Source organism: Salmo trutta, chromosome 4, assembly GCF_901001165.1.
Source record: "Salmo trutta chromosome 4, fSalTru1.1, whole genome shotgun sequence".
NCBI classification, from domain to species: domain Eukaryota; kingdom Metazoa; phylum Chordata; class Actinopteri; order Salmoniformes; family Salmonidae; genus Salmo; species Salmo trutta.
Genome location: NC_042960.1, coordinates 26,677,466 through 26,702,824, shown reverse-complemented (window position 1 = coordinate 26,702,824; position 25,359 = coordinate 26,677,466). Strand labels below are relative to the sequence as shown.

General features: G+C 42.2%; 1 protein-coding gene across 2 annotated transcripts; it reads right to left on the bottom strand.

Moving 5' to 3' along the window:
• Positions 1 to 3,356: 3,356 nt before the first annotated feature.
• On the bottom strand, positions 3,357 to 24,694 carry LOC115192172 (glutathione hydrolase-like YwrD proenzyme). Of its 2 annotated transcripts, none has more exons than XM_029750374.1 (12): positions 24,640 to 24,694; positions 23,593 to 23,709; positions 23,238 to 23,391; positions 22,197 to 22,362; positions 19,141 to 19,347; positions 17,970 to 18,122; positions 17,729 to 17,816; positions 16,630 to 16,801; positions 5,173 to 5,329; positions 4,298 to 4,468; positions 4,126 to 4,210; positions 3,357 to 3,809 (listed from the first exon to the last, which is right to left on the bottom strand). In XM_029750374.1, exons 1-12 carry the CDS (start codon positions 24,677 to 24,679, stop codon positions 3,568 to 3,570), a joined length of 1,752 nt encoding a protein of 583 aa, XP_029606234.1. In that variant the 5' UTR covers positions 24,680 to 24,694; the 3' UTR covers positions 3,357 to 3,567. The 2 variants fall into 2 exon arrangements, with proteins under 2 accessions (XP_029606234.1, XP_029606235.1); XM_029750375.1 differs by lacking the exon at positions 24,640 to 24,694 and adding an exon at positions 24,149 to 24,260 and having other exon boundaries at positions 22,209 to 22,362.
• Positions 24,695 to 25,359: the final 665 nt, after the last annotated feature.

Below are 25,359 nucleotides of genomic sequence, written 5' to 3'. Positions count from 1 at the left end.
AGAACACTGACATTCCTGTCTTGCAGGAAATCACGCACAGAATGAGCAGTATGGCTGGTGGCATTGTCTTGCTGGACGGTCATGTCAGGATGAGCCTGCAGGAAGGGTACCACATAAGGGAGGAGGATGTCTTCCCTGTAATGCACAGCATTGAGATTGCCTGCAATGACAACAAGCTCAGTCCGATGATGCTGTGACACACCGCCCCAGACCATGACGGACCCTCCACCTCCAAATCGATCCCTCTCCAGGTACAGGCCTCGGTGTAACGCTCATTCCTTCGACGATAAACGTGAATCCTACCATCACCCTTGGTGAGACAAAACCGTTACTCTTCAGTGAAGAACACTTTTTGCCAGTCCTGTCTGGTCCAGCGACGGTGGGTTTGTGCCCACAGGCAACGTTGTTGCCGGTGATGTCTGGTGAGGACCTGCCTTGCAACAGGCCTACAAGCCCTCAGTCCAGCCTCTCTCAGCCTATTGCGGACAGTCTGAATACTGATAGAGCGTTCCTGGTGTAACTCGGGCAGTTTTTGCTGCCATCCTGTATCTACCGGTGTGATGTTCGGATGTACCGATCCTGTGCAGGTGTTGTTACACGTGGTCTGCCAATACGAGGACGATCAGCTGTCCGTCCTGTCTCCCTGTAGCACTGTCTTAGGCGTCTCACAGTACGTACATTGCAATTTATTGCCCTGGCCACATCTGCAGTCCTCCTGCCTCCTTGCAGCATGCCTAAGGCACGTTCACACAGATGAGCAAGCACGCTGGGCATCTTTCTTTTGGTGTTTTTCAGAGTCAGTAGAAAGGCCTCTTTAGTGTCCTAAGTCTTCATAACTGTGACCTTAATTGCCTACCATCTGTAAGCTGTTAGTGTCTTAACGACCGTTCCACACGTGCATGTTCATTAGTTGTTTATGTTTAATTGAACAAGCATGGGAAACAGTGTTGAAACCCTTTACAATGAAGATCTGTGAAGTTATTTGGATTTTTACGAATTATTTTTAAAGACAGTGTACTGAAAAAGGGACGTTTCTTTTATATATATATTTTTAAATGTGAATCACATTTTTATTTGGCGTACCCCCGACGGCATTGCGCGTCCCCTTTTTGGGAATACTTGGTCTAAGCTGTTTATCCCGCTTATAACACAGCTGCCAAATAAAACAATACTATAAGCACACATTTACCGGTATAAATAATTTTTTTATTTATCTTTTCATTTATATAAACAAATTCATACTTTCTCATCTTTTGGTTGCTAAAAATGCAACCCAGTCGTTCATTCAATTAGTTCGATATTTATGGACACCAAAATGTTTGTTCTTTATGTTCCGTTGGTATGCTCGCTGGCAAAGTTATTGTCCCTTGCTTTCTAACTAGCCAGCTAGCTACGGCTAAAACAGTCATGACATTCGGGCCAGAATAACAGCAAAGTAGTTGTTTTCTATTGACATTAATTTAGATACATCCATAACAATGAGCTGATGATGCCTGAATTTGCCTGGCATAGCTAGAAAAGTTTGCCATCCCATCAGGTAGTGACGACACTGTTCATTACTAGGAGACCGCACTGCATATCAAAAACTAGGCTAGAAGCTATCTAAATATTTTGTCTCCCAGCAAACCTGCCAATATGACAACCATATAAAAAAATATCAGTTGCTGAAAATAGCTGGTCAAACTAGAAACGTGGGAGGATTTGACAGCATAGCGCCACTTGCGTCATGACTGCAACAGTAGGGACCAGAGAAATTCATGTTCATCACTCACCACATTAGGTCATCAGATGCTCCAAAAAAAAGATGTCTCTGCAAAAACAAATCAATGCTAGCTCGCTAGCTACGTTTTTCCTCGTTGGACTTGCGTTTACAATGTATCCAATTTCGGTTTGTGTGGTTGTTGGTTTAGCTTCCTGTAACTTTCTAGCAAGTACGGTCTGCATATGTAAATGAGAAATTAGGTCTGCAGTTGTAAATGAGAACTTGTTCTCAACTGGCCTACCTGGTTAAATAAAGTTGAAATAAAAAATAAAATAAAATAAAAAATGGAAGCGCTTATTGTGCCATGATTGCAAGGTGTCCCAATATCTTTTCCAACTGTCTCGATATCTTTTCCAACTGTGCCTTTATCTGGTTTTAATGTCCATCCTAGAATGTCCTTCTAGCCACTCAGAAATGAGTATTCAACAATGCTGTGGTATAATATAACATTAACTCCTGCAGAATTATGCATTTCTTGAAGTGAAATGATACAACAAATGTTAATTTTGTCTCAGGAACAGGAGTTGAGAAACATGATTTCTTTCTTTCAGCATCTCTTTACAAATGTGAATGCGCGTGTAATGTGTTATCTTTGACACTGTTATGCAAGCAGACAGTATTTCAATCACACCTAAAATGAACTGAAGTCTTATCAGAAACATACTTGGTCATTTTCTAAGCTTTTCATTTTCTTAAAACCGGTCAAACTGATGACATTTGGACATTTTGCACAGACCACTGTTTTGTAGTTATTGCATTTTCTCCACGGTCCCTACGCGAAACAGACAACTTTACCGGTGTTAACTAGACTACTAATGCATTCTATTGATTTAAAACATTATTCTGGTGAGCACTACTGTATTTAGTCTTCTGGGGCAACAAATAATGACAGAAGAGAAGCTGCATGTATCAAACTATAGTTGACAAACAAATAGCCTACCAAATGTTGGAAATGATAATAAGGCCTACCAAATGTCAGAAATTATAAGCAAAAACAGGCATCTTACCCGGGTTTCTCATAATGTTTATATGATGTTTATATGCGTCAACTCAAAAACAGAATACTTGAGTATCCTGAATAATAACAGGATATTGCTGTGCATGTAAACATGGTCAGTGAGTGGACAAGTGTAATGCAGTCATACTGTAAAGATTCTGTAAGCTCTCTAGCTCCCCCTAGGGAGGGGAGAGGGTCACTAGTACTCTCAGAAAAAAAGGTTCTATCTAGAACCTAAAAGGTTCTCCGGTTGTCCTCATTGGAGAACACTTTGAATGATGGTTCCAAGTAGAACCCTTTTGGTTCCAAGTAGAACCATTTTGGGTTCCTATAGAACCCTTTCCACAGAGGGTTCTACATGGAACACAAAATGGTTCTACTTGGAACCAAAAAGGGTTTTACCTGTAACCAAAAAGGGTTCTCCTATGGGGACAGTTGAAGAACCCTTTTGGAATCCTTTTTTCGAAGAATGCAGAGCTGCACGATTATTCAAATTCACATCAAAATCTCAATATTGACATGTGCAACATCCACATTGCAAGAGATCCATATTGCATGCAATATTTTGAACTGCCACTAAGCTGCGTGTAACATCTGTTTTTATAGTTTACTCTGTTTGACGTCTCTCTCCTAAACAAGATCAATGCTGCTTTCTACTTTGCTTCTTAATATAAATCATTCTATTTCACTGATTCCAAAAGTTCACCCCGATGTTTTGATCTATATCGCAAGCCAAATCGCAATTGCAATATTTGGTAAAAAAAAATCGCAATGAGATTTTTTGGCCGATATTGTGTAGCCCTAGTCACTAGTACCCCTGGGCACAACCATCAGCTCTGGGGTCTGATCCTGCCCACAACACCCTAACATTAGGCTCTGCATCCTGGGTAGACAGGTTCCACCAATCCCCTACTGAGATGACCTGGCCTCGCCCAAACTGACTCCGGTCATGGCCAGTGATAGGCCAGCAAACCACATGGCTACGCTTTTCCAGGTCTTCAGCAACACCCTCGTCGACACCCACCTCCAAGTTGACACGCCACTGCTGGGCTGTGAGAGGAGAGGATGCAGATAAAGCAGGATTTCCGGTAGGACATGTGGATCCATAAACCCAGAGTTTTTATTATGACAAATAAATATAGCATTTTCACACACTTTCCTGTCTCTATGCATTACTAACAACATGTGTGTGCATGTTTCTTAGATTAAATTATGATAGTATTTGGATGGGGTTAGGGTTACTCTACCTGATCTACAGTACAGTAAGCAGATTTCTACTGTGGGTTGGCTGATTAACATCAGAGAGAGAGAGCGAGAGAGGAGGGTCATGTGGCCTGGCCTCTAGCCTGGTTCACAGAGAGCTTACCAGCCTTGTCATGCTGCACATACATGCGAGGGGCATCTAGCGCCTCTTGGGGATTCATCCCAAACTCCAGCATGTTCAGCAACACCTGGATGGAGAGGAGAGAGAGAACACAGGCCACTAAACTAAAGCACCAGGGAAGTGAGAGAGAGTGTGAGTGTGTGTGTGTGGGCACCTGTATGTGGCCCTGTGGCTGCATAAAGGCTCCCATGACACCAAGGGAGCAGAGTAGGCGTCCAGAGGCGGGGTCGGTCAGCAGAGCCGGGATGATGGTGTGGTATGGTCTCTTCCCCGGGCCTACACAGTTACCATGGCTACGCTCCAGAGAGAAGTGAGCACCTCGGTTCTGATGAGCCACAGAGTTCAGATGGAACCAGGAGGAAACAATGAAAGCAATTCAACAGATATATTTCAGTTCCAAACTGTATTCCTATGATAAATATGTGGTTGTGTGTATTCCGAACTGTGTAAATGTGGTAATATGTCACATTTTGGGTGACCCGATCAAATTCACAGAAATGTGATTTATAGATCGATCTATCATTCTACTTGAAAGCAAGTCTAAGAAGCGGTAAATCTGTTCTATGTGCACTATTTCTATACTTCCCATTCTTAAGTTTTGTTTTTGCGTCTTTTACTTTCAGCTTTGTACACCAGCTTCAAACAGCTAAAACAACAATATTTTTGGTTATGTAAAATATACTTCACAGCGGTTTAGATGGTACAATGATTCTCTACACTATACTAACTTATTTTGTCACATAAGATGAAATTTGGCAGGACTAGAATAAACTTGAAGCCTAAATATTGACAATAAAAAGTTTCCTTTCTATTCCCATAGTTTTAAAACGTGTGCCAAGACTCAATCTGTATCGCAGAAGCTATAGCGTAATAGAAATTTAAAGGCAATGTTCCTGAGTTCGCGGAGATTGCATTCACGGGAATCGCTGCATATTTCGGTTCAATTGGAAATAACCTTTACATTTCAATCGAGGTACGGATTGAATTTAGCACTTGATTCCTCAACGACCGAGACAGGCTACCACTCACTTGCAGGGAGAAGCCACAGCTCTGAGGCACCAGACCAGTTCCGAAGCCCATGTAGTTACTGTTGATGAATGAGCAGGCGTTGCCCTGGCTGTCCACCACCGTGAAATACACCGTGTCACTTCCTGTGGGCACATCGCGCTCCGCCATGATGCTGGCCCTGAGGAATGGGAGAGAGAGAAAGTGAAGGGGGAGGGACAGAGAGAGAGGGAGAGAGAACACCAAGAAAGGCTTTTGATAAAATACGACTGGAGTTTATGTATAAATGCCTGGAATATTTCAATTTTGGAGAATCTCTTATAAAATGTGTTAAAGTTATGTATAGTAACCCTAGGTGTAAAATAGTAAATAATGGCTACATCTCAGAAAGTTTTAAACTGTCAAGAGGAGTAAAACAAGGTTGTCCACTATTGACATATCTATTTATTATTGCCATTGAAATGTTAGCGGTTAAAATTAGATCCAAAAATAATAGTAAGAGATTAGAAATCCATGGCTTAAAAACAAAGGTGTCATTGTATGCTGATGATTCATGTTTTCTAATAAATCCACAATTAGAATCCCTCCACAGCCTCAGAGGATCTAGATACTTTTTCTAACCTCTCTGGATTAAAACCAAATTATCATAATATTATGTATTAGATCAGAAAAAAACGCTACTTTTACATTACCATGTAGTTTACCAATAAAATGGTCTGGCGGGGATGTGGACATACTCGGTATACATATCCCGAAAGAAAGAAATTATCTCACTCCAATACATTTTTATCGAAAGTTAGCAAAAATAGATAAGATCTTGCTACCATGGAAAGGAAAATACCTGTCTATTTGTGAAAAAAATCACCCTGATTAACTCTTTAGTCATATCACAGTTTACCTATTTGATTATGGTTTTGCCTACACCTAGCAAACTGCTTTTAAAATTATATGAGCAAAAAATAAAACATTTTATTTGGAATGGCAAGCCAGACAAAGCAATAGAAAAGCATTAGACCTCTCACTAAATGCATCAGTTATACAAAAGTTATACTTAAATCCGAAATTGTTCTCTAGTAAATTGGTAAGAATGTCTCACCCCATGTTCAAGAATAGCCTTTTTCCCTTTATTCAGGTTACAACCGCTCACTTTCGGTTATTTGAAAACCAAATCATCTCCATAATATCGTTAAAACACCAGTCTCAACGTCAACAGTGAAGAGGCGACTCTGGGATGCTGGCCTTCTAGGCAGAGTTGCAAAGAAAAAGCCATATCTCAGACTGGCCAATAAAAATAAAAGGTTAAGATGGGCAAAAAACACAGAAACTGGACAGAGGAACTCTGCCTAGAAGGCCAGCATCCCGGAGTCGCCTCGTCACTGTTGACGTTGAGACTGGTATTTTGCGGGTACTATTTAATGAAGCTGCCAGTTGAAGACTTGTGAGGAATCTGTTTCTCAAACTAGACACTCTAATGTACTTGTCCTCTTGCTCAGTTGTGCACCAGGGCCTCCAACTCCTCTTTCTATTCTGGTTGGAGACAGTTTATGCTGTTCGGTGAAGGGAGTAGTACAAAACGTTGTAAGAGATCTTCAGTTTCTTGGCAATTTCTCGCATGGAATAGCCTTCATTTCTCAGAACAAGAATATATTGACGAGTTTCAGAAGAAAGGACTTTGTTTCTGGACATTTTGAGCCTGCAATCGAACCCACAAACGCTGATGCTCCAGATACTCAACTAGTCTGAAGAAGGCCAGTTTTATTGCTTCTTTAATCATGACAACAATTTTCAGCTGTGCTAACATAATTGCAAAAGGGTTTTCTAATGATCAATTAGCCTTTTAAAATGATAAACTTGGATTAGCTAACACAATGTGCCATTGGAACACAGGAGTGATGGTTGCTGAGAAACTGTCCAAGCAGATGAAGAAATTATCTGATGACCAAAAAATCTAAACTGATATGACTGAACTGGGAAAACTCATGGAGGCCAGGTTAACCTTGGAGAAAATTGCACTAGAAAAACTCCAGAAAACCGTGGATGAACAAAAATACATAATTACGAGGCTTATTGAAAGATTAAATGGGATGGAGGACTTCAGTAGCTGTTCAAATCTTTGTTTAGTACATTTCCCAGAAATCTGTGGAACAACCGGAATTGAAGAATTTTGAGAGGGGACACGAGCAGCAAACCAAGGGGCATCATCGCAAAGTTCCTTAAACTATAGGGACAAAGATAAAGTTCTACGACTGGCCATCCATGCCAAAAAATCGGAAGTCGGACCTTTGATGTATGAGCGCCATACATCAATATTCTACATCAACTTCGACATGAAGAGACCTCTACATGAAACGCAGAGAATTCGACCCCGCACAACTATGGACAAATGGAAGGAAAGAGATATCACACTGAAATCAGCAAAAGAAGCTACCCGATTCTTGGGTAACTTGGACAAGGAGAACAGTGGAAATGGCAATGAATTAAATGTATAGACTACAGGATAGCCTCTCAACAGATGATGTACAACAGATGGGGAACTGGACTACTGAACTGTTTAGGCTACTGAAATGAGGTGAACGATGGACTATTACACCCTACCACATCAAAGACACAAAAGAGAAAGGTATCTGTTGTTAATAATTTCACTCACATGCCAATTGAAAAGACAATCACAGCACCACCCAGGCCATCTGTCTAAACGAATAACACTTGAATTACTATTGGCTATGCAGCCTAAATGACAACCCATTAATTGGTAGGCTAAAGCCATGATCTATTTGTTTAAGTAACGAACTGACAAGTGAACAAGGCAAGATGATTGCTATGATCTGGATTTTTTTTTAATGCTCCCCAGCCGATAGGCTATAAAGGCCTGAGTGGAGAATGAGTGAAGAATTTGTCATACAGCCTAAGTCGTTGAAATTGTAAGCCCAAAGTAATTATATTTCTGTTGCTCTCTCTCTCTCCATTCAGTGTTTTTTCATTTATTTAATTGACTTTTTCCAGAATTAAGGCACATGATAACAGGGAAATTAAATAAATTGAAAAATATGTGATATCGATGTGGTCAACATGATACCATCACGTGTCGATTATCCTTTTCTTTTTATTCTCCCATAGAAAGTACAATGAAAATTGTTAATGAATTGGTTGAATGAATTTTAAAGAAGCATGGGCAATTGCCGAGTTCAGAGAGAGCCAAACAAGCAGGCTATGTGAACGAAGCCCACAATTATGCACAGTTCAATCATTAGTTCCAGCTCTTTGTTGGACAATTATATCGAAATTAGTTCATTAGCTGAATCCCAAGGTGGAATGTACAAGAAATGCTCACTCAACATGTAGCCAATACACTTTAAAAAATCATGTAATAAATGGCACTCGCTTTGGCTCTACCGGTGCCCAGAGCAGAGGGATGTTGCAAGTCATTATACCACCCCACTCTAAGTGATCCACCCGCTCTGTACGCCGGTGGGTCAGAGGAGTGTGCCCACGTGATTGCATGCAGTACAACGGAACTGTAGACTTCTCCAGTGGTTATTGGCCAACATCGATTTGCATTTATTTCATTGGAAAATGATATGGCAATATGCATTGGGGCAGGTAGCGTTCTCCTGGCATCCGCCAAACCCAGATTCATCCGTCGAACTGCCAAATGGTGTAGAGTGATTCATCAGAGAGCGTGTTTCCACTGTTCAAGAGTCCAATTGCGGAGAGCTTTACACCACTCCAGCTGACGCTTGGCATTGCACATGGTGATCTTAGGCTTGTGTGTGGCTGCTCAGCCATGGAAACCCATTTCATGAAGCTCCCGACGAACAGTTCTTGTGCTGACTTTGCTTCCAGAGGCAGTTTGGAACTCGGTAGTGAGTGTTGCAAATGAGGACAGATGATTTTTATGCGTTACGCAGTTTAGAACTTGGCAGTCCCATTCTGTGAGCTTGTGTGGCCTACCACTTCGCAGCTGAGCCGTTGTTGCTCCTAGACGTTTCCACTTTACAATAACAGCACTTACAGTTGCCCGGTGCAACTCTAGCAGGGCAGATATTTGACGAACTGACTTGTTGGAAAGGTGGCATCCTATGACGGTGCCACGTTGAAAGTCACTGAGCTCTTCAGTAAGGCCATTCTACTACCAATGTTTCTCTACGGAGATTGCATGGCTGTGTTCTCGATTTATACACCTGTCAGCAACGGGTGTGGCTGAAATAACCGAATCCACTAAATTGAAGGGGTGTCCACATACTTTTGTATATAAAGTGTAAATATTTCTTGGGGGTATTGCAAAGAGACATAGTCACTGACCAATAAACTGCATTAAAGGTAATGGCCACTACAGCGACACCAATAAGGTCACTCTCTCACCTGTGCAACAGTAGAGGACAGATTCATGCGGGAAGCATCAAAGGGGAAAGGGGAGGAGGGGAAAGAGGAACATAACGGATTTATAGTTTATTATGTCTTGTGAATACATGTCCACTAAGAAGCTTGAGGATTGATCAAAACGAATATCATTGTTGCTGTTTATGTAGTGTACCAACACCGTACATAATGTATTGGGTCAGTAGGAGACAACAAATATGTAAAGACTACGGATTCCCAATATATCAGTAAACATATCGGAATCGGACGATATTAGCTAAAAATGCCAACATCGGTATCGGCCTGATGTCTAGTTTAACACCGATGTGCAAAACCGATGTCAAAGCTGACCTGCATACCTATATAACGAAGGTACATGACGTAATGACGCCAAGTAAAATTTGGGTCGAGTACCGGTCCACACTACCAAGTGCGCAATTTTTCAGATGTTGCCCGACCGGAGTTACACAGTAATAGAGTCACTGCTATTAGCTCCATGACATACTATGGAACGCCATTTGGGTCTTTGCGTGTCAAAAAGTAAAAAAAACAATATTTGACAATAACACTATCTGACGCGTTAAAAAAGCTTTTAAGTTGACACGTCAAATAACACAGTTCTATTATAGAATGCTGTGTGTTCTGAATTTGCACGTGCAAGCCAAGCGCCACCACTACTATCAGTAGCACTGTCAAAGCTGTACAATAAAGTCTGCAAACAAGCAAACACAGGCCACGAATGATGTGTTTACAATACCACGTTTGTAATAAAGCATTATTTGTTCGACTGCAACTTCTGGGGTAGCTAGCTACAGTGCCTTGCAAAAGTATTAATCCCCCTTGGAGTTTTTCCTATTTTGATGCATTACAATCTGTAATTTAAATTGATTTTTATTTGGATTTCATGTAATGGACATACACAAAATAGTCCAATTGGTGAAGTGAAATGAAAACAAATAACTTGTTTAATTTTTTATTTTTTATTATTAAGTAAACGGAAAAGTGGTGTGTGCATATGTATTCACCCCCTTTGCTATGAAGCCCCTAAATAAGATATGGTGCAACCAATTACCTTCAGAAGTCACATAATAAGTTAAATAAAGTCCACCTGTGTGCAGTGTCACATGATCTGTCACATGATCTCAGTATACAGTTGAAGTCGGAAGTTTACATACACTTAGGTTGGAGGCATTAAAACTAGTTTTTCAACCACTCCACAAATTTCTTGTTAACAAACTATAGTTTTGGAAAGTCGGTTAGGACATCTACTGTGTGCATGACACAAGTCATTTTTCCAACAATTGTTTACAGACTGATTATTTCACTTATAATTCACTGTATCACAATTCCAGTGGGTCAGAAGTTTACATACACTAAGTTGACTGTGCCTTTAAACAGTTTGGAAAATCCCAGAAAATTATGTAATGGCTTTAGAAGCATCTGATAGGCTAATTGACATCATTTGAGTCAATTGGAGGTGTACCTGTGGATGTATTTCAAGGCCTACCTTCAAACTCAGTGCCTCTTTGCTTGACATCATGGGAAAATCAAAAGAAATCAGTCAAGACCTCAGAAAAGAAATTGTAGACCTCCAGAAGTCTGGTTCATCATTGGGAGCAATTTCCAAAAGCCTGAATGTACCACGTTCATCTGTACAAACAATAGTACGCAAGTATAAACACCATGGGACTACGCAGCTGTCATACCGCTCAGGAAGGAGACGCATTCTGTCTCCTAGAGATGAACGTACTTTGGTGCGAAAAGTGCAAATCAATCCCAGAACAACAGCAAAGGACCTTGTGAAGATGCTGGAGGAAACAGGTACAAGAGTATCTATATCCACAGTAAAGCGAATCCTATGTCGACATAACCTGAAAGGCCGCTCAGCAAGGAAGAAGCCACTGCTCCAAAACCACCATAAAAAAGCCAGACTAGGGTTTGCAACTGCACATAGACATATACATTTACGTCATTTAGCAGACGCTCTTATCCAGAGCGACTTACAAATTGGTGCATTCACCTTATGATATCCAGTGGAACAACCACTTTACAATAGTACATGATATCTTTTTATGGGGGGGGGGTAGAAGGATTACTTAATCCTATCCCAGGTATTCCTTAAAGAGGTGGGGTTTCAGGTGTCTCCGGAAGGTGGTGATTGACTCCGCTGTCCTGGCGTCGTGAGGGAGCTTGTTCCACCATTGGGGTGCCAGAGCAGGGAACAGTTTTGACTGGGCTGAGCGGGAACTGTGTTTCCGCAGAGGTTGGGAGGCGAGCAGGCCAGAGGTGGATGAACGCAGTGCCCTTCTTTGGGTGTAGGGACTGATCAGAGCCTGAAGGTACGGAGGTGCCGTTCCCGTCACAGCTCCGTAGGCAAGCACCATGGTCTTGTAGCAGATGCGAGCTTCAACTGGAAGCCAGTGGAGTGTGCGGAGGAGCGGGGTGACGTGAGAGAACTTGGGAAGGTTGAACACCAGATGGGCTGCGGCGTTCTGGATGAGTTGTAGGGGTTTGATGGCACAGGCAGGGAGCCCCGCCAACAGCGAGTTGCAGTAATCCAGACGGGAGATGACAAGTGCCTGGATTAGGACCTGCGCCGCTTCCTGTGTGAGGCAGGGTCGTACTCTGCGAATGTTGTAGAGCATGAACCTACAGGATCGGGTCACCGCCTTGATGTTAGCGGAGAACGACAGGGTGTTGTCCAGGATCACGCCAAGTCTCTTAGCACTCTGGGAGGAGGACACAATGGAGTTGTCAACCGTGATGGCGAGATCATGGAATGGGCAGTCCTTCCCCGGGAGGAAGAGCAGCTCCGTCTTGCCAAGGTTCAGCTTGAGGTGGTGATCCGTCATCCACACTGATATGTCTGCCAGACATGCAGAGATGCGATTCGCCACCTGGTTATCAGAAGGGGGAAAGGAGAAGATTAATTGTGTGTCGTCTGCGTAGCAATGATAGGAGAGACCATGTGAGGATATGACAGAGCCAATTGACTTGGTGTATAGCGAGAATAGGAAAGGGCCTAGAACTGAGCCCTGGGGGACACCAGTGGTGAGAGCAGGTGGTGCGGAGACGGATTCTCGCCATGCCACCTGGTAGGAGCGACCTGTCAGGTAGGACGCAATCCAAGAGTGAGCTGCGCCGGAGATGCCCAACTCGGAGAGGGTGGAGAGGAGGATCTGATGGTTCACAGTATCAAAGGCAGCAGATAGGTCTAGAAGGATGAGAGCAGAGGAGAGAGAGTTAGCTTTAGCAGTGCAGAGAGCCTCCGTGACACAGAGAAGAGCAGTCTCAGTTGAATGACCAGTCTTGAAACCTGACTGATTTGGATCAAGAAGGTCATTCTGAGAGAGATAGCAAGAGAGCTGGCCAAGGACGGCACGCTCAAGTGTTTTGGAGAAGAAAGAAAGAAGGGATACTGGTCTGTAGTTGTTGACATCGGAGGGATCGAGTGTAGGTTTTTTGAGAAGGGGTGCAACTCTCGCTCTCTTGAAGACGGAAGGGACGTAGCCAGCGGTCAAGGATGAGTTGATGATCGTGGTGAGGTAAGGGAGAAGGTCTCCGGAAATGGTCTGGAGAAGAGAGGAGGGGATAGGGTCAAGAGGGCAGGTTGTTGGGCGGCCGGCCGTCACAAGTCGCAAGATTTCATCTGGAGAGAGAGGGGAGAAAGAGGTCAAAGCATAGGGTAGGGCAATGTGAGCAGGACCAGCGGTGTCGTTTGACTTAACAAACGAGGATCGGATGTCGTCAACCTTCTTTTCAAAATGGTTGACAAAGTCATCCGCAGAGAGGGAGGAGGGGGGGAGGAGGATTCAGGAGGGAGGAGAAGGTGGCAAAGAGCTTCCTAGGGTTAGAGGCAGATGCTTGGAATTTAGAGTGGTAGAAAGTGGCTTTAGCAGCAGAAACAGAGGAAGAAAATGTGGAGAGGAGGGAGTGAAAAGATGCCAGGTCCGCAGGGAGGCTAGTTTTCCTCCATTTCCGCTCGGCTGCCCGGAGCCCTGTTCTGTGAGCTCGCAATGAGTCGTCAAGCCACGGAGCAGGAGGGGAGGACCGAGCCGGCCGGGAGGATAGGGGACATAGAGTCAAAGGATGCAGAAAGGGAGGAGAGGAGGGTTGAGGAGGCAGAACCAGGAGAGACAAAGAGACAAAGATCGTACTTTTGGAGAAATGTCCTCTGGTCTGATGAAACAAAAATAGAACTGTTTGGCCATAATGACCATCGTTATGTTTGGAGGAAAAAGGGGGAGGCTTGCAAGCCGAAGAACATCATCTCAACCGTAAAGCACGGGGGTGGCAGCATCATGTTGTGGGGGTGCTTTGCTGCAGGAGAGACTGGTGCACTTCACAAATAGATGGCATCATGAGGAAGGAAAATTATGTGGATATATTGAAGCAACTTCTCAAGACATCAGTCAAGAAGTTAAAGCTTGGTCGCAAATGGGTCTTCCAAATGGACAATGACCCGAATCATACTTCCAAAGTTGTGGCAAAATGGCTTAAGGACAGCAAAGTCAAGGTATTGGAGTGGCCATCACAAATCCCTGACCTGAATCCTATGGGCAGAACTGAAAAAGTGTGTACGAGCAAGGAGGCCTACAAACCTGACTCGGTTACACCAGCTCTGTCAGAAGGAATGGGCCAAAATTCACCCAACTTATTGTGGGAAGCTTGTGGAAGGCTACCTGAAACGTTTGACCCAAGTTAAACAATTTAAAGGCAATGCTACCAAATACTAATTGAGTGTATGTAAACTTCTTACCCATGTGATGTAAGAAATAAAAGCTGAAATAAATAATTCTCTCTTCTATTATTCTGACATTTCACATTCTTAAAATAAAGTGGTGATCCTAACTGACCTAAGACAGGGAATTTTTACAAGCATTAAATGTCAGGAATTGTGAAAAACTGAGTTTAAATGTATTTGGCTAAGGTGTATGTAAACTTCCGACTTCAACAGTATATACACTTTTTCTGAAAGGCCTCAGAGTTTGCAACACGACTAAGCAAGGGGCACCACCAAGCAAGCAGCACCATGAAGATCAAGGAACTCTCTAAACAGGTCAGGGACAAAGTTGTGGAGAAGTACAGATCAGGTTTGAGTTCTAAAAAAATATCAGAAACTTTGAACATCCCACGGAGCACCATTAAATCCATTATTAAAAAAGGGAAAGAATATGGCACCACAACAAACTTGCCAAGAGAGGGCCGCCCACCAAAATTCACAGACCAGGCAAGAAGGGCAATAATCAGAGAGGCAACAAAGAGACCAAAGATAACCCTGAAGGAGCTGCAAAGCTCCACAGCGGAGATTGGATTATCTGTTCATAGGAACACTTTAAGCCGTACACTCCACAGAGCTGGGCTTTACGGGAGAAAAAAGCCATTGCTTTAAGAAACAAATAAGCAAACACGTTTGGTGTTCGCCAAAAGGCATGTGGGAGAGTCCCCAAGCATATGGAAGAAGATACTCTGGTCAGATGAGACTAAAATGTAGCTATTTGGCGCAAACCCAACACCTCTCATCACCCGAGAACACCATCCCCACAGTGAAGCATGGTGGTGGCAGCATCATGCTGTGGGGCTGTTTTTCATTGGCAGGGACTGGAAAGATGTTCAGAATTGAAGGAATGATGGATGGCGGTAAATACAGGGAAATTCTTGAGGGACACTTGTTTTAGTCTTCCAGAGATTTGAGACTGGAACGGAGGTTCACCTTCCAGCAGGCCAATGACCCTAAGCATACTGCTTAGACCAGACCTCAATCCAATTGAGAATCTGTGGTATGACTTAAAGATTGCTGTACACCAGCGGAACCCATCCAACTTGAAGGAGCTGGAGCAGTTTTGCCTTGAAGAATGGGCAAAAATCCCAGTAGCTAGGTGTGAGAGACATACCCCAAGAGGCTTGCAGCTGTAATTGCTGCAAAAGGTGGCTCTACAAAGTATTGACTTTGGGGGGGTGAATAATTATGCACGCTCAAGTTTTCTGTTCTTTTGTCTTGTTTCTTGTTTGTTTCACAAGAAAAAATATTTATTGTGGTAGGCATGTTGTGTAAATCAAATGATACAAACCCCCCCAAAAAATAGATATTAATTCCAGGTTGTAAGGCAACAAAATAGGAAAATTAACAAATGATTGTCTTTTGTTGATTTTATATAACATTCCAACCTCGTTTAGCATGATCTATTCAATTATGCCATAATTTAGCTATTTGTATTCATTTGCATCAGTGTCAATGACATACTTTTATTTTGAAGGCTAACCGCAAAATCCACTATTGTGGCTAATCCTTATTGTGGCTAGCGTCACATAGATGGGTCCGACCACCATTAATCAAATAAGAACGGTCTTATAAATTATGGTTATTTTAGATGATGACACCTAGCTATATAGTTAGCTAGCTAACTATTGCTATTGAAACAGATTATATCGTTTTGCTATGTTTTTGGGGAAGAACATTGTTTGCATCCATGAGCTAGGTAGCTTTTTTTATGACCAGCGGTGTAGGTGCACGAGACAACATTACCAGCATCATAGCACAAGTAGCACAAGTATCGATGAATAGTTGTGACATGAAATACGAGTGATAGTTTAATAAATGTGTAAACATTTGTTCTTAACTGACTTGCCTTGTTAAATATAGATAATAAAAATAAATCATTGGTGTTACTACTCCTACTGGTGGCACAATGTTATCCTAATGGTAAAAGTCATTAAGCTGCCATATTAGCTGATTTCGAATGGGAAGATGTACCCAAATACATTTAAATAAATAAAAATAGAGTTAATTTTTTCCTAAATGCCATGCCCAAATGCCACCGCAATTCAAGAACGACCCAGCAACGTGAGAACATTTCTCTCTGGTCCTTGAAAACAAAAAAGGTGGCATTCACTCAAAGCCCTGATCCTGTCATGGATCGAGACATTCTCTCTCTCTCTCTCTTGCACTTACTAACTCTCTCCCTCTAATTATTTTTCTCTCACTTGCTCACTCATAACAAGCACGCACACGCACGCACGAGCACGCACACACACACACACACACACACACACACACACACACACACACACACACACACACACACACACACACACACACACACACACACTTTGTGGTCTTACCTGTCCATTTGTATGGTGTGTGAGAGCTGCAGGCTGTAGTCTTTAGACAGTAGACTCTCCAGAGGGACTTTAACATGATCTGGGTCAGCACAGTAATGGACTGTATCAGCCAGGCTCAGCTTCAGCGCCTCAGCCAACACATGGAGGTAATGTGCACTGTTATGACCCATCTCTGCAGAGCACAGATACACACAAAGAGAATCAGTCAGTGGGTTGCATTGAACAGGCCAGTGTTTGTCAACTCCGATTCTGGAGCAGACTCAGGGTTGGAGGGTCTTTGTGGAAAGTCAAGACGGGTCAACAAAATATCCTCACTGTGAATAACAGGTGGCTAAGCCTTATATGATCATTCCCTTTTGATTCATATCAAAGCAACAATGGAAAAATGTTGCTGTAAGTTATAATTAAACACACAAAGTACAGTTACATGCGCAAATCAAATACACAGCTGGAACTCCGATTGAGTTGTTAGTCAGATTAATAGTCAGATTAATATAATAGTTTGATTAAAACGTTTGCATGCTTTGCAAGAATAATTATTTCCCTAATAATCCTGCTTACATGGACACATCTGAAATCAGGTGACATGATAGGACTTTGATTAATGCAGAAAATTGCCAATCCAAATAAACTTTCTACCATGTAATTTTGGGAAGCCTATTTTATTCGGACATATACAGTTTGTATGTGAAAACTACTTCTAAGATGCATACTTTCAGTTGTTCTGAACTCACTTCACTCGTGCTAAAGAGAGCGGCTCGCACGGCTGGTGCTAGCACATGCGCAGATCAAATACACCCCGCTGGAACGCCGATTAAGGTGTTTACATGTCCTAATAATTCGAAAGACTGCTCAGAAAACCAGGGGTTTTAATTGGCGTATGCTTACTTCAATTAAGATAAGCAGAGTAAGGTGTTTATAAGACTAATGCCATACTCTGCCTGCTACCATAATCTGTTTAATATCAAATTATTAGTGTTCATGTAAATGTACTCACTGTCTCAGTGGAGTTTATATATCTATGCTCTTCCCCACAATTAATACATAGCTGGGGTTGTCCTTCGTTGGGGAGACAGAGCTGAGGTTAAGATGTAGCTACCTTTGATGGGGAAGTTCTCCAGTATATTGAGGGCCATGAGTGCTGCCATGCCTTGACCATTAGGAGGGACTTCCCATAGCCTCACACCCTGAGAGAGACAGAGGGAGAGAAAGAGAAAAGAAAGAGAGAGAGACACAGAGAGAGAGAGACACAGAGAGAGATAGACCACAGTAAGTGATTGATAGCAACATGAACATTGTGTCACTGTGATGTGTGGTGTGTTGTGTGTCCTTGAACCTACCCTGTAGTCAGTGTGGATGGGTTTGATCTCCTCGCTGTCATGGTTACGTAGATCATCCAGACTCATCACTCCTCCGTTCCGAATGATGACATCAACAATCAACTTCGCCACTCTGCCTTCATAGAACCCTACTTTACCATGCTGGCCCAGCTCCTGATCGGAGATGACAATCAATCAATCAATCAATCAGTCAGTCAGTCAGTCAGTCAATCAATCAATCAATGACTGGGAAATATTTACATGCATATTTGGGAGTGACACTATAATAAAACTACTCATCTGATATTCCAATGAGTGCAATATGAGTCAGAAAGGAGTTTCTGTGTACAGGTGGCATGTCAGCCCACTTGGGCTAGGGGCTCCTTTGTGTACAGGATTGAATCAATGAACTGAAAATAATAATCAACTGAATGTGATTATGAATGGATGACGGCCTGATGGTATGCATGTTATCCATGGCATCACTCAGTAATAAATACTAATAATAATGTATTAAACTTCTATAGCGCTTTTCATAACAGAAATACATTTCAAGTGCTTCAAAAGCAAAAAACAAACAAGCAATACATCATCATGAGTAGACTAGCTACTGGTTTTATCAAAGAAGATGTACTATAGAGAAAAGATGGTTGACTGGCCGCTCTAACAATAGAAATACATGTCCGCAAAGGCGATAGGCAGGCGGGAGAAGGCGAGATCTGTTGGGAACATTCTAGCCAATGAGAGGGCAGATACGCCTGTGAACAACAGGCACAACTCCGATATAAAATCCTTTTTCTCAAAGTTGCCGGAATGTCACGTGCATTACACTTATATCAGTACATTCGTAACAACTTAAGTCCTAAGCATTATGAAACTTCTACTAGATCAAATAAGCCTCGACACGCTTTCATTGCCCCCCATACAAAATTCCTCACATGGTCTGCTTAACGCTTATTTTCACGTATACAGATTTTGGGGCAGAGTCCACCCTCTTACTCAAGTAAAACCAGACTAGTGACTCAGGGACTCACGGGTGAAAGGAACAAACCTGTCAGGCATGACATCAGAGATCGATACTATACACAGTAGAGTTGAGCCTACCCCAGTAGTGAGAAATGCACACACAGACACTCCTCTCTGAGTAATGTTGAGCATCACTGATTCTCCTCTCAGTCAAGGACAGGGTTACCTGGAAAGTTTGGGCCAGATGAGGGTTGGAGAACACCTGTCCATGTTTGGGCGCATCGTTCTTAATCAGGAAGTCTCTTCCCAACTCCCTCCCAGCAGCCCTCATGGTACGGACCCACTTGGCCCAGTGGTGCGCGGTCACCTGGGCAACGGGGAACCCACAAAGGGCGAGGTCGGAGGCGGGCCTCAGGACATCCTGGAGAGAGAGCTTGTAGACACACAGGAACAGGAAACACACAGTTTAGGAGTTAGGGTTTCCATTAGTTACCACAGCCACAAAGTATAAATGGTCTATATCATAGAAATTCTTGATAATTTTTTTAGCTTTTTGGTCGTAATTTAACATTAGGGTTAGGCATAAAGGTTAGCACTGTGGTTGAGGCTAGGGTTAGGTTTAAAAAACCCTAAGGTCGATGTTCACGCCCCACGGGAATGTAATTAGCATAATAAAAACATCACCATAAAAATATGTCAGTTTAACATAGATAAATCCATTTTTTTGCAGTCTCAATCCACCGCATCCGCCTATGTAACACTTCCACATCTGCTGTGAAAGGTGACAGAGCTAGAGGGGTGTTTGTCAGACCATGAGACATCCCAAAAATCGGTCTTCTCACAAAATCGTCTGTAGGGTCCGGTTTGGCCTACAAACTATTATGACCCATCTATGGAAAGATGAGACTTTCACGAACACGATGGTGTTCTCCGTTTTACTCTACAATCCCCACCAGTGTCTTGGAACTCATCTGAATTCAGTACAGCCGATCTGCCAACTTCTTCCTGTAGCATCTGAACAGTTTAGGCTACACTCTATGACCCCTCTGTAAGACTCTCACGAACACGTACATGTCGGTTGTTTTTCCTCTAGGACGCCCACAGGCCTCACAAGACTCGTCTGAAGGTCCGCTGGTACCAGTTGAAGAAATTAATGGAAGCATACAGTTGAAGTCGGAAGTTTACATACACTTAGGTTGGAGTCATTAAAACTCATTTTTCAACCACTCCACAAATTTCTTGTTAACAAACTATAGTTTTGGCAAATTGGTTAGGACATCTACTTTGTGCATGACACAAGTAATTTTTACAACAATTCTTTCACTTATAATTCACTGTATCACAATTCCAGTGGGTCAGAAGTTTACATACACTAAGTTGTAGGTTTGTAGGCCTCGTTGCTCGCACACGCTTTTTCAGTTCTGCCCACAAATTTTCTATAGGATTGAGATCGGGGCTTTCTGATGGTCACTCCAATGCCATTTTGCCACAACTTTGGAAGTATACTTGGGGTCATTGTCCATTTGGAAGACCCATTTGCGACCAAGCTTTAACTTCCTGACTGATGTCTTGAGATGTTGCTTCAATATATCCACATAATTTTCCTCCCTCATGATGCCATCTATTTGTTAACAAGAAATTTGTTTGTGGTATAGTTTGTTAACAAGAAATTTGTGGAGTGGTTGAAAAACGAGTTTTAATGACTCCAACCTAAGTGTATGTAACCTTCCGACTTCAACTGTAATATCAATGCCTATAATGCACGTTAAAACTAACGTTAATGCTACTTCACTACAATGTTACCGTTATCATGCCCGTTACAGCACGTTGTATAACATCATCATTCGTACCAAGGCTGGGCATATCATAAGCCCCAATTCAATTGTTGTACAAAATGGGCACATAACTAGCCTGCTAAAGATGAGTTAATTATCATAAAACGCAACAGAATTCAGCCTGTCTAACTATTCTCTGAGGAACTCGTTTTGGTCTCCACTGTAGATATGATGCCATTTTCTCAGGTAAACCACCTCAAGTGGCAGTTTAGAATTAATCTCCAATCTAAATGTATATATTTTTTTGTATTAACTGAGCAACAGGCTTAAAATTAAAGTGAAAACTAAACTTGGATTAGAAGAAGGATTTAATTTATCTAGGATTAATTTAAAACTAGGTTTAAAATTTGATGCCCCAAGATTAATAGATAAACCTTTATTTAACCCAGTTTAAGAGTTAATCCATGTTGGTGCAACCCACCCTAAGTGTACAAAACATTAAAGACACCTGCTCATTCCATGACATAGACTGACCAGGTGAATGAAGGTGAAAGCTATGATCCCTTATGGATGTCACATATAAAATCCACTTCAATCAGTGTAGATGAAGGGGAGGAGACAGGTTAAAGAAGGATTTTTAAGCTTTGAGACAATTGAGACATGGATTGTGTATGTGTATCATTCAAGATGGTGAATGGGCAAGACAAAATATTAAAGTGCCCTTTGAACGGATATGGTAGTAGGTGCCTGGCACACTGGTTTATGTCAAGAAGGTTCCACCACGCAAAGGACATCCAGCCAACTTGACACAACTGTGAAAAGCATTGGAGTCCACATGGGCCAGCATCCCAGTGGAACGCTTTTGACACCTTGTAGAATCCATGCCCAGACGAATTGAGGCGAATTTGTTTATCAATGTTTACATATCATTCTGTTTCTAACTACAGGTATAAATACAGCTGCCCTAACAGCCAGCAGCAGGTTGCCATGGAGAGAAAGTATGAAGTATGAGTATGAGTAGGACGTCTCAATATAACACACTGTACTATACAGATCAACAAAGCAACAGCTCCTCTGAGGAAGCCATGGAAACATAGTAGAACTGCCTGCTAGGGAGGAACCGCTGGACCCAGGCCAAATACAGGTCAAGAACGAACAAATTAGATCTAAAAATAACAAGAGGACAGACAGTGTGTGGGACTGGGGGGCATGTTTTTAATGCTTAATGAAGGATGAACGCACTCAGAGTGCAGATTCGTTCAGTTGTTGCCATGGATAAGCTACAAAAAAACAAGCGGATAGAAAGGAGCCGTTTGTTGATGTTTTAGATCTAATGTCTTTTTTAAGAGGGATGTACACTATGAATGCACTGCTTCACAACATGAGGGATCTCACTGCATTAGAAACAGAATAGAATAGAAATAGAATAGAGTAGAGTAGAAATTCTATAAAATACTAAAGAATAAAACATTATTGTCCATCTGGAGTTATAATAAAATAACCGTACATCATACTTTACCTTCTGACTGCCAAACAGGCGGACAGTGTCACACCAGCAGGCCGCGGCCCCCGGCACGGTGGCGTTCAGGGCGTGGAAGGATGGGATAGGGTTAGACTCACTGTAGCCATACCTCTCCAGGAGATCCACTGTCTGTGCTCTGGGAGCCCGGCCACTGGAACAAGACACACACACAAACACACGCACACAGTCAAACAGGGATCAACAGAAGCAAAATGTGTTGGTCTAGTAAGTAACACACAAATAATTTTGTATGACTGAGACCTAAAATTCCTAAGGCAGGCAAGCCACACTGGCTACCAACACACCCAAATGGGCCAGTGATTAGCTCAAGGTCACTGATCCAGAACTGGATGGTAAAATAAGTTCAAGGCTGCCATCCATTCAGTAAGTAACCAGTCCAGTATATTCAGTCAGTGCAACACACTACGGTTAAATAGAAAGTCTAACACAATAGTGGCTGAAAAAAAACACAATGCCAAGATGAATAACACCGGTTATTCCAGAGTCAACTGGAACCGCCCACAGAAACACACACTACAACTGAAGACACATTACTTGGTAATAACACACTCATAAAGAAACAGAAGGAAAGGCATTATTCACTGAGTAACTGATTGTTGGAGTATTTTTGATGTATGTTTACAAAACCAACGGGGGTGTAAATCAAGGAAGGTTAGTCCTAACACATAAAACATTCAAAGGAATTTATCTACGGCTTTTAAAGGTCAGAATCGGTCTCCATTTATGCTGCATAGTATTCATAATACTGATTTCATGAAACTGCCATTGTGAACATGAGTCTCACTGTACGATACAGATCACTGGCTATTTTCCAACAAAAACATTGAAAATATATTAGATCATATTACCAGCCTAACCATTCATGATACAATAACCCTTTGATGAAAATGCTGACTCTTAGCCTACCACATGTTTTTATCTGGCTGTAAAGTGTGTGGTTAAAAACGACACCATGAAATATGACAAAACATGAGCTACTGGGTCTTGGCAGCGCAGTTCTCTCACCTGCCGTTCAGGCCGCGCACCTGGCCTGTACTTGTGTCGTAGAACAGACAGAAGCTGTCCCCACCGATCCCACTGCTGCAGGGTTCTGTCACGGCCAGGGCGGCAGCCACAGCCACAGCAGCATCAGCAGCATTCCCTCCTCTCTTCAAGATGTCTGTGAGGGGAGAAAGTCAAGATGGTATCTGAATATGTCAGGTCCAGCCAGGGTCTGGTCTCGAATTGGAGAGTCATTTAAAGAAAAAGTGATGAAAAGTGATATAGCCTACAAACATGAAACAACGTGCAAATTAAGATACTATTTTTCACATAGGCCTTCATCAAAGGCGCACTAAAGCATTGGACCAGAGCAACTCACCCAGACCAATGTTTGATGCCAAGGGTTGACTTGATGCCACACAGCCATGTAAACAAACAACAGCTGACCGGCGCGAGGTGAAGGGGAGATCGGGCTGCATAGCCTTGGCTACTTCTCCTTTATCACACAAAAAAACTATTTCCTTCAATATTTCCTCACATGAAACGCACTGTGCACATTTCAGTCATTTCTGTAAGAGGCACTCTATTTGGACGGCGAAAATAACTTGCGCAATAACGTTTCCCTGGGACATTCACTCGACAAGTATTATAATCTAAATGTCATATGAATAATCTGATATTATTCAACACTATTTTGCTATGTTGTGTCACTTTGCTTCCTGATCGATTAATCGGGGGTCGATAGATCCAGGAATGGTGGATGGATTACAGATCACATCCATGAGCAATGCATTGCATTAAAATTACGTTTTTATTTTCATTGTGATGTCAAGTAGCAGTACATTGTAGTAGACGAGGCCTACACAACACAATATTAATGTTAGTTTATCAACAAAACAAAGAAGACCAAAGTGAATGACTAGTCACCAACATACTGTATATGACCGATGTTCCCTCTAAACTGCGTGTATGTGCGTCCATAGCCTAGGCTACCGCTCTTTTATCACGCAACATTTCTTTTCCCTACGTTTCCTCACATGAAACGCACTGTGCAAAGTTCAGTCATTTCTGTTGAGAGGCGCTGTATTTGGACGGCAAAAAATAACTTGCACAATAACGTTTCCCTGTGGCATACCGGCACTCGACAATTATTCTAATCTAAATGTCAAATGAATAATCTGATATAATTACACACAATTTTGTGTCACTTTGCTTTCTGCTCGATTAATCGGGGGTCGATTGATCCAGGAATGGTGGATAGATTACATACCACATCAATGAGCAATGCATTGCATTAAAATTACGTTTTTATTTTCATTATGTGATGTCAAGTGGCAGTATGTTGTAGTAAATTTAGAATACACAACACAAGATTAATGTTAGTTTATCAACAAAACAAAGAAGACCAAAATGAATGTCTACTCACCAACATACTGTATATGACCAATGTTCCAAACTGTGTACATGTGCTGGTGCACAGCACCCCCAGGACTGCTGTGTAGAAAAATATCAGCCTGTGCAGAGAAGCACTAGATTGAACTTCACTCAACTTTCTACAGTTTTCCACCTTATTAGTTAACACTATCAACCTTTCCCTTTACTGTAGGAATTTTGATCGAATCAACGCAAAATTAGCCACTTTCAACATATGGAAATAAAAGGAGCTATGCAAGACTTAAAGACAATGTATGCTTGATCTGAATATGTGTTCGGAGGGGCCATATGGATGGTGTGAAGCAATTGCAGAGCCTCCAGAGGCATGCAGAGGCCAAATTGAGCTCTATACAGCATTGCCATGCCTACCAAAATTTTGTAACAATGCAGAGGGCTCCATATAGCTCCTCATTGACATGATTGGTTGACAGTAAGTGGTTGCGGGAGGTCCAGTATAAACACTAACTCACTTCCTTGACAACTTCCTGCACAACAGCTCTGCTCTGCTCAGCCAAGCACAATACCAGATTGACCATGCAGGGCCTTTTAGTACGCAAAACTAACTATGCAAGACGTTTTGTTGTAGGCAGAATGCATCAGAGTAAGACTGGCCTGTACACTACACAGACCAGTGTGGCATAACCAATCAGAGCTGCAGTAGGCCTATATGCAAATAGACCATTGCCATACATGGATCTGTGCCATTCACTTT